General features: G+C 36.7%; 1 protein-coding gene across 3 annotated transcripts in view; it reads right to left on the bottom strand.

Annotated features, from left to right (window-relative positions):
• HELZ (helicase with zinc finger) overlaps positions 1–17,008 on the bottom strand; it is a 92,032-nt gene that overhangs the window by 15,328 nt on the left and 59,696 nt on the right. For all 3 annotated transcript variants that reach the window (XM_030014430.2, XM_030014431.2, XM_030014433.2), the window contains 7 exons: positions 16,466–16,611; positions 13,788–13,935; positions 10,855–11,038; positions 9,652–9,880; positions 5,244–5,448; positions 1,121–1,172; positions 105–298 (listed from right to left, as the gene is read on the bottom strand). In XM_030014430.2, coding sequence (XP_029870290.1) covers positions 105–298; positions 1,121–1,172; positions 5,244–5,448; positions 9,652–9,880; positions 10,855–11,038; positions 13,788–13,935; positions 16,466–16,611 — 1,158 coding nt within the window. The remainder of the gene's footprint in view (positions 1–104; positions 299–1,120; positions 1,173–5,243; positions 5,449–9,651; positions 9,881–10,854; positions 11,039–13,787; positions 13,936–16,465; positions 16,612–17,008) is intronic.

The raw sequence follows: 17,008 nt of genomic DNA, 5'->3' as shown, positions 1-17,008 counted from the left end.
GTGCTGAAAAAGCTTGCAAAATATTCACTAACTGATTTTGCCATTCATTCTTGTACATACAATAATTGGGGGGGAGGGGGGGGGAACAGAAAATGAATTCTTACAGGCAAAGGCACAGACATGACCATATTTCCTCCATAGACAGCAGGTACATATAGAATACTTGTCCCAGTGTGTGGATCTATCCTTTGAACAGGACTTGGAGATTTCCCCAGATTGGGGTGAGGTCCCAGAGGAGGAGGGGGAGGAGTATATGCTCGGATAGGATTTCCGATTAGAACAGAAGGATTGGGCTGAACTGAAAAGAAAAAAAAAAATACATACAAAAAAAGAAGATACATCCACAAAAAGAATATGAGGAAGACTCTTTCTTTCTTTTTTCATCCTAATAGCGTCTATCTTTATAAAGCATGTGTGCAACTCTCTAATACCATAGGTCTGATACACCAAGAGAAAGCATTAATCAAATTCCTGTATCCCATTTCAAAAACCTGAAGAGGCAGAAAATACGAGTTGAGATACAGAAGAACAGGTAGCTGGTAACTGCATTAATGAAAGAATGTCCCAAACTAATTAAATACGCTGACAGTCAGAGCAGCTGTTAAACACTGCATCAAAAACTAGAATCATCCTCCTTTCTTTAGCAGGGAAGACAAGCTTTAAATTAATGCTTTTCAAATTAATAACAAAATTAAGCTATTGCATGCTACCTTGCAAAAGTATAATCAGTAATATCTGCATGTATGACAGCACAATTTAAGTTCAAAGTACATCATAAAGCACTGCATGCAACATAATGTCCTAACTCTCTTAGTGCAAATACACTGGTACAGTATTTTACATTATGACTTTCAAACACAGCCACTTCTAAGAGGCCAACAACTATGCTGTGTTAAGGCTCTAAAGTCAGTGCACAACACCTATAAAGGGATAGCCTCGGAAATACCTAATGTCCACTTAACAGTCTACAATCCGTTTCCCAAATGCACGCAAGTAGTAAATGGCTTTCAAATAGAGAAGAAACCAGATACTCAATTTATGTCAAATGACTATCAACTTCACTGAAGTCAAATCAGTGTGAGCTCAGAGGAATTCCTTCAGTAACAGCAGAGATACTTACCAATTCCATCAGGTGGGAAATGGTCATTCTGGCTATGATGATGGACCTTGCCCTTTAAAGGGAGAAACAGTAATAGTAAGGCTTTGCATTCTTACATAAACCAAAGCTTTTTATTTCAAGTGAACATTGTAATTAAATACAAAACAGAGCTGGAAAGAAGTTAGCCCAACATTTTGTTCTTACACATTCAACTGTCCAGTTCCACCACCTGACTATGAATTCATGAAGTTGGACATTAAATACCACTAAATCAATTAGCCAATGGGTCATTACCAGTCCCTCTGGGGATACTCTCTCCCAAGGCCTGTTTTCAGATGCAAGGAGAGTTAACAGCAAGCTACTTCTTTCTCATCATTTTATTTCCCGCTGTCTCACTTCTTTTAGAAGCAGCACCCAGTACTAACGTAACCCTCAGTATTCGTCTTCCGTGGCAGCTCCTAGTGGAAGCATGATGCATTTTCTTCTCCAGGTTTCAGCTCAAGAACCCTGGAGACAAAGCAGCTGCCACCAGTTTTACTCAATTGCTCACCCAGACTCATCAGACATTGCCTCCCTACCCCATCTCGTGTACCTGCTTCTGGACTTTGACCCCTTAGTGACTGCTCCCCCAGCACTACAACACAGTAGAGTCAAGAACAAGAGTACTCTGGGGAAACTCTTTTTCCTTGGTGAATTGTACATTAGAATAGAGGTTAACAGAACTGAGTTATCCCTCCTACGTGCTCATGAGTTTACAGCATCAACCAATTAGTTAATATTCATAAACTGCGAGCACATATTCAAATGCTGGTATGCTCTTAAGTCTTTTGCAGGATAGGCATACCTTACTTAATCTGGAGCTAAGTACATTCACAAATTTAAAATAAATCTAAAAACCTTTTGATGCTGCAAAACTTTTCTTGCCCAGGAGATAAGTCTAGGCAGTTTTCCAGCAGCCTGAGCAAATTAGTCAGGGTACAAAGACAGGTTGTTTGACAATGCTGACCCATGCATAAACCACGTTGAAGAACTGGTCTCTGAATTTTCCTCTCGTTTTAAAAATGAATTATTGAAAAATAAAATAATAATTGCTTTTCATTGCAGTACTTAAACAAAAGAAACCTGAAGAAACCTGTTTATTCACTAAAGAGAGCAAGATTCAATCTAAAAATGTAGAGTAGCTACACGCCTTAATCACTCACGGTTAGTACAAGGCATTTCTGTATCTGTCATGCTGTCAGTTAGCATCAAGCTGTATGTGCAGAAGTCTAACAAGTCTCTGTTCTACCTAACATACTTGTTTTTTATAGGTGCTATACTTTTTGAACTGAAATAGCAAATAATTACATAAATTCGTAAGAAGAGCTGTCCTGTTGAACAGGAGCTTCAGCACGCAACAGTATCAGATTGGTAAATATAAGTCACCTGGGGCCATTTGTAAGTTGGGGAAGAGAGGTGCTGGCTTTGTCTTTTTCTTTTAATAGTTTTGACGGCTTAATGACTTTATAATAGTCTATTATTAACTTAACCATTATCGTTTCTCAAAGATATCCACATCAAGGTTCGTTTCCCTACCCATCTACAAAATACCCACATCTACACTTTAACGGATGGCGATTGAGAGCGCTGGAGCACAGATACACTCGGTGTCCTCTAAAAACTTGCTCCACCTTCAGACTATAAAAATCCACATTACATAAAGGCACTTAGAGGAAACTCAGACCAAGATTTGGGTGACTTCAGGCAGTTAACAGCCTTGTCACTCCTAGGATCCCCCTTTAGTTAACAGAGAGAAGGGAGTAGTCTCCAGAGACTAATTCAGACCTGTGGCCCTCACTGACTGTATAAAATGTCTAGGGCAACGATGCACCTCGATTAAGCGCCTGAATCCAGGCCAAAAAGCTGCAGCACAGGCAGTGAGCAGGAGGTAGGAAGTGTAAAAATTCAAAGCCTAATTTACTGTACGCTAACTACCCTGCGGGAAGCTCCAAGTTCTGAAAACTTTCCGTTTCCACATCATCACCTTTAATAAAGGCTGTGCGCATTCAACTCTGCTGCCCCTTCCGCGCTTCCACCATCCCCAGCCAAGCCACACAAAGGCAGGTGAAGGCAGATGCCCTCAGACAGAGCTGCCAAGAAGCCCAGCGGCCCACAGCTAGCCAGTTCCATATTAGCTGTTGGCTTCTCAGAGAGACAGGACTGAAACTTTTTTTCTTCTTTAAAAAATAAACAGCAAACAGGTTTTTAATGTCCTTACATAAATCCAAGACCAATTCTGCTGAGTAAGAAGGTGACATTTTTAGAAAATCACTTTTTACCACATGTGAAAAACAAGCCCTGAACTGCATGGATCTCCACAAACTCACCACAAAACACCGTATCGGAGGCTGTTCTCATTTTTTCACTACAAAATACACCAGCACTAGGTTTTTACTCTTTCATCTTTTAATGTTAAATATTGTACTCAGAAGTCTAAAATAAGCAAAACTAACCATCTGCTTTTAAAACTTGAGCAAAAGGAAATATATCACTTATCACAGCCATTTTCTGTGTGTGTTTGAGAGTATTACCTGCTCGCTTTACTTCTGTTACTGCATATGCTAGCTGTCAATTGTATTCAGAGGGAAGAGATTTTATTATAATTACGATATAGGTGGATAAAACACTTAAGATCTTAAGCTGAAAATACAGTGCTGGCAGTTTGAAAGTGTCTCTTCTGATTTCTACAGCATGAGTGCTTAGTTTACTAACAAACTGGAAGAAAAATAAACAGACTATTCACAGGACTCTCACTCCCCACAAACCCCCCCCCTTCCTTTTTTTTTTTTTAATGTACTATACCTGCATTTTCAAATACTTTTCTTTCATTTTAGGAAACAAAAAATATTAACAGTGATGTTCCATTATTAAAGAAAACACATTCAAGGCTGAAGCACTCATGAAAAATGAGAGTGCAGCAACGACTTTAAAGACAATAATTTTTTAATTTATGGGTTTCTGTAAGCCTAGTGTTTTGACACATGACTAGATGCTTTAGAAATCTGGTGTTTGTTTCAGAAAGTAATGCATCTTGAGGAAGAAACCAAATGTTCTCACTTACAAACTCTCTTTTGGGAAGGACTGCCAAAGGGAAGGCTTTCCTTTTTGTAAAGTTAAATGAAATTTTTATGACAGGTTTTTTAAGTGATACACCCTGCAACAAAAATGCAAAGCTATGGAAAAGACATACATTTCTTCCTTCTTGTACAACAGAATTCATCACAAAGCTGACAACCTGCATTTTAGTTGCATCTCTAAACACAATTTAATTAAATTATAACTCAAATGATTTTGAAATAAACTACAGAGAACTATTAAAACAGAATCAATTACTAATATTTCACTCCCCAAAAAAGCTCCAAAATTTAGTGTTATTCTTTATCATCCTAAGGAAGCTATGTATTTTCATCACTTCTTTACGTGATTTTATAAAAACGGCTGACAAAATTACCGCTGAGTGGTAATTTCATCTCTCTGCCCTTTTGAGGCTAATGAAATCTGGTCTTCTGAAGGACATTTTCAATGATCTAATCTAGGCAATATACTGTTCTACAACATATTTTTAATTAAATCAAACAATTATCTTACATAAGTCCCTGAATTTTAAATGCGCTTTTTAGATCAAACCAAATCACTTTTGGCTATTATTTTGTTGTTTCCTTATACTCCTTGCCACTGTCTATATCAGCCTGTTGTTTCTCAGGGTACAGTCAGAGCACAAGCTGCTTGGGACAGGGATTGCCTCTTGTTCAGATGGTTTAATCTGGCTTATCTAAATAGTGAGGCCAAGATCCATTGTTGAAGTTCGTCAGCGTCATTGCAACACAGTCAGTGAACATGCCAGAGTGACCCAAGGTATGCTTAGTAAGGAAACAAGGCTTGGACAACCCCAAGCTATACTGCTAAATACTGTATTATAATACAAGTCTAGAGCTTTCACTTGAAAATGCTGAGGATCCTTCTGAAATTTGCTTTCATATCTGATTGCACTGATGCCATTTTAAAACAAACAGCTTGTTCCATAAATCTTTTATATCATTTCTCAAAAGGCATTTCTACATTCACTTCCACTTTGTGGCAAAATTCATCATCAGTAAAACATTACCTTTGGTGGTGACTGCTGTTGTTTGGTGGTATTCGCTGAATGTTGATGCCGAAGAGCTCGGGGGATAAATTCAGGAGCCAATGGGTTCAACACGTAAGTTTTCTTTAACTCCAAAGCTTCCAACTGAGCTTTGATCTGTTCAAATGTGATACCGTGGAGACTTTCATTCTCATGACACAGGGCAATAAACCTTTCCCAAAATTTCCTATGGAAACAATTTTTAGAAACAATGAAAAGGAGTAAGACTCGATGGCTGTTGTTAAAATTAAAACAGATTTAATATAACTCTGTGGCATTTTTATTTTTTGTGTATGCTCATTTTACACACCAAGCCATCCACCCTGCAACCTGATCCACGCATCTGAACCCCACAGCATAATGCAAAGCTCCCCAGTCATTTAAAATGGACGTATGGGTCTGTCGTATATCAGATCACAGCACGGGGTGTGTATCACATATAGTATTAATATCATGGACAGGTCTAATTTGGAACTTTTTCCTAGAAAAAACACCCACAGTGAACACAACGCTTAAAATTCTGGAAAGTATGTGATTTATGGAATTTATTAAAGCTCAAAGTGTCACAGGGATTATATAGATTCTCAGTCCCAGAAGATGCCGAAAAGATTCTATGAATTTAGGCAGATCATTCAATTCCAGTGTCACAAATACCAAAGTTGAGATATACCCTCCAAACTACTCTTGTGGAACACTTTAGAGTCACATGAAGATTAACATGTCAGGAGTATCTAGAGGGCCTTTGAGAGCCTCTGGTGGAAAACAAATAAAACTATAAATTTTATTGCGTGTTAGGTATTTCTGTAACATATCGAAGAAATTTCAAGCCAGAAAGACAACTGTCAGAAGACACATGACTTTCTCTATGAAAATTCAGTATCCAACTTTTTGGAGGGTGGAGAGGTTATTTAAACCATGTAATAAACATTCTTACCTGTCTTCTGCTTTCTCATGACATGTCTTTCTATTGCTTATAAAAAAAGCCTTTACATTTTTAATATCCACAGCGGGATCTATACAAAAATTTTATAATGATTATATTTTTTTTAACCTCAAAAAAACCCTCACTTTTTGGGTGAAGTTACTCAAGCTTAAAAGATATTTAACTATGTCTGAAGATGCCACTTTAAAAAAAAAATCTGATTGAGCTGTTCTCTTTCAAAAAAAAAAAACATCAAAAGTAATGGAAGTTATTGAAAAAGGGTATTAAAAAGACAATGATCTTAAAGGTGTGCTTGACTATAACTCATTCTAGTTCACCCTTCAGTAATAAGGTCTGGCCTATAAGCAAGCATTGTTATTTCCCCAAAAGCTGTAAAATGAGAGATTGCTGCACACTAATTTTAACAGCAGTGTCACATTTTGCTGAGTAGCTGGCTTTGTGGAAAAGAATAAATGTCTTTCTTGCAAGAATACCGTAATGTTACTGATGTATTTAAGAATTCAAAATAGTTTTCCCTAAAAGCCCATATTCTGTTGTGATTTTATAGAGGCAAGAAATGCTCTTTTAAAATTCAGGATGCAAGATGGCCCTTTTTCTGCATTTTGCTGTAAGCCAAATATATCTTGCAAGGTTTTAAGTGAGGATTAAAAAACCAAAATGAAATACTTCACTGAGATGCTTTAATGATGGAACTCCCTCTGATTAATCAATTCAGTCACCAAACCTACTGCCAAGTACCATAAATCCACTGAGACCCATCCACTTTTGCTTAAAATGCCCCAAGGAGTGTCTCTACACATGGAACACTTGTACTGGGGTGTAAGAACAGAGAATAAAATACTGCTGTCTGTCTCTTACAGTGTGCTCTGGAGTTTAAAGGGAGTGTCTGCCAAAACAGCCCTGTCTAGTCCGGTTGTAACACACAGAAATGTAATGATTACCCTGGGCATACTTCACAAAGCTCTCTACAACTATCATTACAGAGTCTTGACTCATTTTGACAGGTATTAGAATATTTATAAAATTCATGTACTCTCTAAACTTTTTTGAGGTCTGTTTTTTCCTAACGAAATGTCACTTCTTTCAGACTTCTATACTCCTGTTGTACTAAAAAAGAACCATCTTTCTAGCAGCATGCCTGAGCCCCTCCAGCACTATTTTCAAAGAATGAATGTTCAATTATTCAGTGAAACAAGACAATGGTGTATTAAAGGGAAAGCTTGAGATAAATCTTAATAAAGCTCCAGTGCTCCTTGTTTCTTAATTATCTTTTTGTTTTATAATTTTGAACAGCTATACATATATAAACAGCTGCTAGTCTTCAAAAGGCAAACTCAATCCCTAACTGCCAAGACTGTAACTTATGTATCATGCTGATAGCCTATACTTTTATTTTAGTAAGGTTTTGCATGCCCTATTTCAGATATTTTGAAGGAGCTATACTTGGAGAAACTGCTGAGCCCCCACATTTGAAAACTGGGTCCCCTATAGGTATCTAATTTAAAACCTCAGCACTCAAGCTTAATGTGAAAATTCAAGATATTATCTTCCTCACTGGGATTTAGAGAGAATATGACACATGGTCATTCTCCAACAAAAGCTGTATTTATAGACAGATGGTTAAAGAACCGGTAATGGTCCTAGGTGTTAGCTAGACTAACTAGGGATTAACTAACTGTCTGACTTAGGTAACACTGCACATTCTGAACACCAATGTAGGGAAGAGAAACAAAATTTATCAACTAAGAGTAATTTCTGAAGAAGCAGTAAGAGAAATCTCAGTCAGCACAGCATGGCAACCCCTACAGCTAAGTCATATATCTCTGCAGCCCAAGTTGATGAACTAGAGACTGCACCGGCAGACTATAACAGACACTCATCATTTGTGGATCGAGTGCTTGGGAGGCACGGAGCTCCTTCTCCTCAGTTAGTTACATAAACGAGGTCATGTCTAAAAAAACCAAGCAGGTAATGGGAGAAGTAAAATAAAACCACAACCATTATTTCTCTTTTAGTAAGATATTATTAGCAGTTTAGAGCAGATCACTGTATTAACGTACGGATACTACTGACATGTCCCCAGCAGATAAGTGGTTAAATTCAGGTTATATTTCATAAATGCAGCAAACAAAGGTTTGGCTTCCATTTGGGTTTTTCAATTCTAATCTGTTAAAACCACATCCATTTTCAATACAGTAGAAGAATACTTCTCAGGAAAGTAGAATACAACATAGATATAACAACTGACTAATACATATTTTTAGCTTTATTTTAATAATGTAGTCGGTGCAGTGTTTCCTCTCTTTGAGAAATAAGCCTCAGGGTTTATCTCTTATCATCTCAACATTTCAGCTTTTCCATCAAAAAAGAAACCTTTAAAGAACAAGAACTTGGTATCCTTAACATCAGTGTTTGTGTATCTTAGCATTTTTCACATTTCTTCATTTAGGTCTATAAAAAGTAAATTCACTCAAATCTTAGCAAGATTTTTCCTAGTGTCATGAAGACATACAAAAACATAAATAATTGTTTTCAAGTCTTCTACCTTCATATGACTGCCATAATATTCAACTTTAAAATACTACATTACATCACGATTTTTAACTCCAAATTATATATTACTTTTATTTATACATTAAATTGTAACAGGTATAATAAAAAAAAAACCACTAGAAAATAAAATGAAGCATCTTCAATTGTTACTGTCAAGTAAAAATTAGAGCAACTATAAATACATTAAAAGACAGTTTATCAATGACCTGGTGGTAGATACCTCACACTTCTTCTCTGTAGGCTGTTTTACATGGTGACACCGTGACTTTGGATAAGAGGGTAAAACCAGAACAAAACAAAACAAGAAAAACAAACAAACAAACAAAAAAAACAACAAAAAAAGCCAGACTTGTCCACCCCTAAAGGATATTAAAACGCTCTGCCTCTCATCTGTAGTGGTTTTCTTTGCTATCATTGAGGACAAAAAAAAAAAAAAAAAAAAAAAAGTCGCCACTCTTCCCTGTCAGCAAGACTTATTAATCGGGGGACAGAGCGGCCCTTGCACAACTGCATGGTTCCAGCTCCAGAGGAGATTTGGTAGTTGGCACCACAGGTATTTCTGCGGCACAGACCGCGACTGCTCCGTCTACGGAGGGCTACAACTGCCTGCTGTGCCTGAGGGGCGAGCTGCAGCAGCACACTTTGGACAAGCCTGCAGGTTCAAGCCTCCGCAAGAGTTGGGAACACAACTGATGCTTTACCATCTTTATGGTATTTCCATGGATATAACTGTGAAGAACTTCAATTTCATTATACAGTTATTTTAAGGGTTTAAATACATTGTGTCTTGCTTGGCACCTAAAAGAACATCCATCATTTTATTAAATCCATTAGTCATAGATAAACACGTTTTCTAGTATCCTTAGCCATGATTAAGGAACAAATATAAAGTACCTGCATCTTCCAATGGAACATAAAGCAATAGGATCGCCCACCACAGCTACCAGGGATTGTGCTCTTGTAATGGCAGTGTTGAGAAGTTTGTAATTAGACAGAAAACCATAATCCAAGTCTTCTGTTGAATCCTCCAGTAACTGCTCTTTCCTTTTAATTGGTGTTTGCTTATGTTTGCATGTATGCCGTGTTCGTACTGTGCTGAGAAACAAAACTCTAAACTGTTTTCCTAAAATGAAACAAAAAACAAATATCTGAGATAATTGTCACTATTTCTGCTAGTAACACAATCAGACCACTGCACTTGCCAGCCAGATTTCACACCTAGATATTCTGAAGAACTGATAGCTACCTTTAACATGAAGAGCTTTATGCAAGAATAATAAGATTTAAAAATTTTAAAAGATGCACTATAAATAGCATATTCTATTACAAGAATATTTCCTCTTTAAAAAACTTATTTTTCATCTTGATATTAATCACTCCAGAACTTTCTGAAATGCTTATTACCTTTACAACATTGCCAATCAGCTAATAACAAATCTTGGACTTATTTATTCTACCTTAAAAAAAAAAAAAAAAAAAGAGTTCTGGACATTCTTGTTTCGTAATTTAAAATTTCTCAAATATACGAATATCTACCATGAAAAAACAGAACACACCACTCACTGTCACTCAGTTACTTTATTATCTTCCTTTGTTTATTACTGACTAAAAGTGCAGCCTAGCAACAGGCTACACCTACACAAAATTCTTGTTATCAGTGTGATTCCAGGAACAAATACCTAAATTTGTGGACCCCTTTTTACAGTCTATTCCACAAATACAAAAATCAGTAAACATTTTGAGACGAAAGTCTTGTTACATTTTTATTTGGAACTCTGTTTTTCCCCTTATGATAAAAATCCATCAGTTTTCACATTTTTCACTCCATCAGTCTATTTTTTAAGTAACCTTGAACTTAATTTTGAAAAAAGATAAATCCCACATCCATGAGTTTATTGCTTTGGTATTCAATGTTGGAATAACATCTCATCAGCATATTTGCCAGTTTCATTTTGATACATTGGTTTTTATGGGCTGTATCACAGCTCTCCTTTTGTTCTGATCGTTTTAAGATTATTTTTGTAAGTCTTACTTAACTTCACCAGTCACACTTTTCATTTCCTTAGCGTATCTTTGAGACGTATCACTATTACTTACCCTGAACATTTAGCACTCTCTCTACGCTGACATCAGACAGTCTTTTTTTCCGAAGTTCAGCCCGAATTCTGAACACTTGATCAGCATAAGGTGTTACAACACCTATACTGCCATCATCCAATTTGCCCCAGGCAACAGGCCATTTTCTTCTTAATTCTTCAACACGTTCTACTACTTCAAACACCTTAAAAGAAAGTCAGAATTCTTAAAAGCATGTTCCACTGAAGATCATTCTTTGATATGGAAAGAGAATTTGAATTTTAAAACTCACAGTATTACGTAGCCTTACTGAACAAGCAGTAATACTATTGCATTCTATGGTGCTACTCTAATATATCACGTATTAAAACAATGTATTTACTATACAGTACCTTTTTTTAATCTTGAAATAAAAGTTTGCCCACAACAATGTCACCTTTAAAGTACATGCTGGGAAATTATACTAATAGCCTTCATTTTCATGCTTACGTTCTTATGAAAACGTCGAGTGCAGTGGGACCTTTCTTATCATACTTTATCTAATTTCCTTAAGTAAATATACTGCCTAAATAGGGATTATTTTATTTTTATTCTGGATTTTATATATGTCATATTACAGTTTGATAACTCTAGAAAGAGAATATGTATATCAGACCACAATCACTTCCCATTCCAAAGAATACCATCAGGAGTTTCAGATTATTCATCAACTGCTAGCTCATCTATATGAAATACTATTAAGTGTGCTACCTGAGAAGACTAATGAGTAATAAAAACTGAAAACCTCCTCCTGTGAGGAGACAGGCTCAAGGTAACCTTCTGCCAAAAAGCACCAGGCATAGCAGCTTCTGTTTCAACACACTGAATAGAGATACTGCACTATAGAAGGTATTTCTGAATAACTTTATGGAAGGTTTGCGTTCCTTTCTGTGTTCCTTTTTCTTTTTTTTTTTTTTTTTTAACATTTACATTCAATATGTCATTCAAAAAATGTCAATATGTTATTCAATAAATATTTGTCCAGCTATTGAAGGCATGATAATTGATGAATGCAGTTTTCCTATGGCATCACAAATGCAAGCTCGGCCTCTTAATGGAAGCTAGGCAGATAGTCTTTCCTACAAAAACCTCAAGTATTCTTAACTTTCTTCCCTTCCTTGTTCATCCAGTTATCTTTGGCTGTGGGAAAGGGGTGGTAAAAATAAATGTAATGGTCTTAGCTTTTATATTATCTCTTCTGCAAATTGGTAAGTTGGAATTCTAGGGACTTTTATGGACATTTCAGGAACATGAAAAGTGATATAAATCACAATGGGTATGTACAGTAGTATAAAGCATAGTAGTTCCCAGCTGCTAAAAATGTTGTTTCATGTTGACTTCTTAGATCTTAGATCTGCTTATATGACACACACTCTCATTTCAGGATGTATTTTTTAAAAATGAATCTAAACGGGAACAGTTTATTGAAAAACTTAGGGAAAAAGCTAGTTCTACTGACAAAGGACATTAGAATAAACTTTGATATCTATAAAAACTGTAGCACAAATATAATGATCCTTTGCAGGTATTTTGGCAAGCTTCTCTGAAAGCATATAGCTTCTGGATATGTATTTAGAATTAACACCATATAGGGAAATTTTAGAATTAAGACCAAAAGGGGAAAGTGTATTTTCCAGATTAATATTTAATATAGGCACCAATGAACCATAAGATGCCCCAATGCAAATGTCCATTAAGGGTCAAACAGCAAAAATCTCCCTCATCATCTGAATTTCAGTTTTTCGTGTTGGTGTTTAAGCAGCTGTTGTCCTTCATTTCTGCCTGTAGCTATTAATGACTCACAATTTTCAGACAGTTACTTGGCTACTGAAGATATTTTTAGGTTTTTTTACAACTTTTTTTAAATGGCAAAGCAATCCAAGTAGATTAATGAAAGTAGTCAGGTGCCTTCAGTTTTTTGCAGTGATGTGTCCAGAAGTCATTGGAGCTTCTTATTTAAGTAGATATTCTAATACAACAAAGAATGCATAACACATGCAGCATAATAACAACAAACAAGTTAAAAATTGTGCATCAGATGAACTGCACCATGATCAGAAGGGGAAACACAGACAGCTCTGCAGTGCTTCATAATAAACACTGCTGCTACATTGCAACCTAACTTCAGTTAAAGTTCCTCATAAGTTTACAAAAATTAGTGATATTTCTTTGTTTTTCTTTAAATGTCAAGGACGTTTCTTAAGACATCTTTTTGGTGGGGAAAAAAAAAAAAAAAGAGTTGGGTCAACCCTCCTCTAACTGGGAAAAGGTATGTTCCACTATGAAAACTATTATCAAGTTGGGGTGGGGTGGGGGTGTGAGTTTGGGTTTTGTTTGGTTTTGTGGGTTTTGATTTATTTTGTTTTTAACTCAAGGGAAGGAATGAGAATGAAAGTAGCTTTTGAAGAATACAAATAAATCTATGTGAAACAAACATATTGACAATAAGTTCTCACCTAAAAAAAAAAAAAATCTCATCTGCACATCATCAGTTAGACACTGATCCTAAACATATTACAGCAAACATGAAATGTTACTCCAGAGGACTCTTATCTGAGTGGGAACATTTCTACAACAGGCTAAGAAATCTAAGTTTTACTTCAAATTGCAGTTACTCTCAGTTGCTAAGATACATCCATCAGAATGTCACAAAAATTATCAGGAAAGACATCCTAAAGAATGAGCCTGAGAGAACTATATGAAGCTTACAATTTGCAAAGAAAAAAAGAAGATAAATTAGTGGAAATGTTTACTACAATTGCAATGTTCACTAATTCATATTTAGCAAACTCCATGTTCCGCTCTCCTAGTAGAGGACAGTTGACGTCTTCCACCTACACTGAGCATAAACCAATAAATTTGGGGGCAGTGGAGCTTTAAGAAAACAATCAAGAATAAAGGCAAAGAAGAGTTACCTCTGCATTATTGTAAAAAGCTGTACTATTTTTTTCTTGCACATCTTCTCCACGTGCTGTGAAGAAAGTCAAAGGGTAGAAATCTTTGTGTGCTGGCTGCTTTCCACTTGCCATCAATTTGCCTTCATAGAAAAGTTCAGATGTATAACTGTAACAAGGCAAAACAGAATAAAATGTGGAGTCTACATATGAGCTCAGTGATAAAATATGGAATCACAAAATAATTCATAAGGAAAACAGAACCACTGATTACTCTTTGGCATCTTCAAGTGATTTCTCTGAACAGATACTTCCATACTACAAATGGAGCAGAAGGCACTAAAAATATGCTTTTCCAACACTTCTTCTACAAAGGCAGTATTTTCTTCTAATCTAAAGCTCGACAAAGTTATGAACATTCTCACTAACGTTTCACGCAGAAGTTCTGGTGGCTTGAAATTGGGCAAAAGGAACACTTCTGTCTGGCATCGGTTATTCCCCAGGCTGGCTGGACAATGAGCCTGCTTACATCAGTTAAGAGTTGTTGAACTTGGAAGACAAATTTACTAAAGATTTCATGTGTACTGAACACAATGCAGGGCAAGCGTCCAGCTTTCAAGCAAGCTTTTCCACTGTGACTTCTACTCCAGACTAAGCTATGTTACTAGTCGTCAGAAGCACAACCAGAACATACTTCCTCTGCTGGCAGCAGCCATTATAGCAGCTAGCTGACTGAAAAAGAAATGAGGCAAGAACTACTTCCATGGTGAAAATAGGAGGGAGGAAGGCAAACTGAATGGAAGAAGACAAAAAGCCAGCAAGACGAGACTGCAGATTACTATAAGTAGTACTGTAAGCACTGTATACTAGTGCATGGACAATAGAGCTAAACTAATGTACTGGCTTTCATTAATTAGTGAATTCTGGTATAACCTAACTTTTGAATGCTCAGCCTCCAACCTTAATGTTCTTCGCATATAGCTCTGTGGATGCAGTAACGTGACTGCAGCCTGACATGAAGACAACAAAAGCAGGAGACTGAAGTCAGTGGGCCCACCAAGTTCTTCCAGGCTTCCAACTACTGTAGCTTAACATGTAAATAACTGGTCAAGGAAAAGCTAAAGAAACTAGTCTGCTACCAAATCATCATCACACAACTGCAGCCCACTACTAACCAGAACTGGCTTACACAATACTATCCTGAAGAATATGGAACTCTTCTGTGGATTGAGTTGCACCAGTCCACTGCTGTCAATGAGCAAATTAATTTCTTTTACTAATTAATTTCTTCTGCAAATTTATTCTTAGTAACAAGTTCTCATTAAACAATAAACCACCCTTTCTACAAGGACTGTTTTTTCCAATTACAGCTCCAAAGTCAGGCTGAACTAATGGCTTGTTCTTTCCTTAACTTCTGTTGGTCTCTTTGCTTCAGTGAGGTAGGTATGATTAATGAGCCCACCATGAACCATCTTCCTGCACTTACTTCTGTCTTAAGTGCCATGGTCCCATTTGTCAGGGGAAATTCCATGTTATAAAAAAAAGTAGACCTGAGAGTCTCCTAAATGGACCACCGTCAGAGTATTTAGCAGGTTTCACTTCACACAGCAATACTTTCTAGTGGAATTAGGCACACTGGACTGTCACTAGACAGCCGACTAGCCCCAGTGGTATTTCTGCAATCCTTACTTCTGTGTTCAACACAGTGGATCTTTCTAGGAACTCACTGTCTGAACTCCAACTTCTGAAGTGAATTTTCATGGTCTTTGAGAAAAATTTCATGGAAGTGATCTCTAACCAAAAGCTGAAACGATCCCTTCCTTTTCAGATTCTCTCTCATTTCAAACTTATAATTTCAAGAAATGTGTAAGAAATTTAGCATCACTCAGTCTATAATTACAAAGTCCATAAAATGAAGACAGATCGAGCTGTGTAACAAAGTATGTTACATTCTCACTTCAGATTCCCCAGAGCACTTAAATACTTCTGCTTTTGCTTTGAACACAGTGATAACCTAATTAGTATGACTGGATACCAACATAATATTCCTCAGTACATATTTGAGCCAGGATTTAAACTTTAGCATTTTTCCCCATGATTGCACTTATTCTTTCTAGCACAGCTCATGGATGAGCTCATTACACTAGCAGCCATTAGTTTATCATAGCATAAAAATGCAAACCCACTGATTAATGTGTCTTGAAAGAAGTAATAAAAGACGACAACAGGAAAGAAACATGCCCAAAATTCGACCTATTTTTTTCTGTTCATAGTTGTATATCTGTACATTCCTTACATTGCACATAGCTTACCGTTCCAAGATAATCCACCCCAGTAATTCTAAAATTCTGACAAGAGTTCAAAGAAACACAGATCCTGTATAATATACTGCGTAACTGTTAAAAAGGGAAAGTTAGCTCTTCTTTGGCTTAGTGTGCAAGTCTTGCAGCCAAAGCATCCCCACCTGAATGAGGGGTCTGTAATACAACTAACTGAATCCCTGGCGTCTGCTCTAGGAGACGGAATTTCAACCTGGTAACAAAGAATTACTCTACTAATTAACTTTGAAACAACTAAGATTTCATTACAGAAACACGTAACGCTTCTCTCTTCATTCAGCTGTGCTTGGCTCAAGAGTTGTTTTGTTCACTCACACCAGTCAAAGAAACGCATGATACAGTGAAAAAGTTCACACCTACTTGATGATAGCTTCATGGGAGCGATAGTTCTCACACAGCAAGATCCTGCATGGAAATTCTGCAGGGTAGTGCTCATAGAGCCGATCAAGCAATGAAACATGAAGGTTTCTTTCCCTGGCAAATTCACTGTAGACAAAAGGACTGAGCTGTAATAGACACACACATACAAAGAAAATGTAACTAAACATGTGGACTTGAAATTTCATGCTCCCAACATAGGTAATTTGCATCAAAACAAAAATGAAACCTCACTTTTACTGTACATTCATAGTTGGAAGACATATACCATGGCTATTCCATAGAATGCCCATTCCTACTGTAAAAGTGACAAAAGACCAGCATGCCCTTAAAGGAACAATAAAACATTCAATAACTATGTAAGGAGGAGAGAAGAACCCTTATATCTAAGTTTTTTCTTTGTGGCTTGCACAGATGAATAACTCAAAGCAGAGAGCTGTTTGACACAAAAAAAAAAAAAAAAAAAAAAAAAAGGCGTTTTGAATGAGATTACACCATTACTCTGACAATCACTTTACAGTTAAG

Source organism: Aquila chrysaetos, chromosome 5, assembly GCF_900496995.4.
Source record: "Aquila chrysaetos chrysaetos chromosome 5, bAquChr1.4, whole genome shotgun sequence".
Lineage (NCBI taxonomy): Eukaryota > Metazoa > Chordata > Aves > Accipitriformes > Accipitridae > Aquila > Aquila chrysaetos.
Note: the sequence above shows the minus strand (reverse complement) of the source record. Positions and strands in the feature narration are given on the sequence as shown.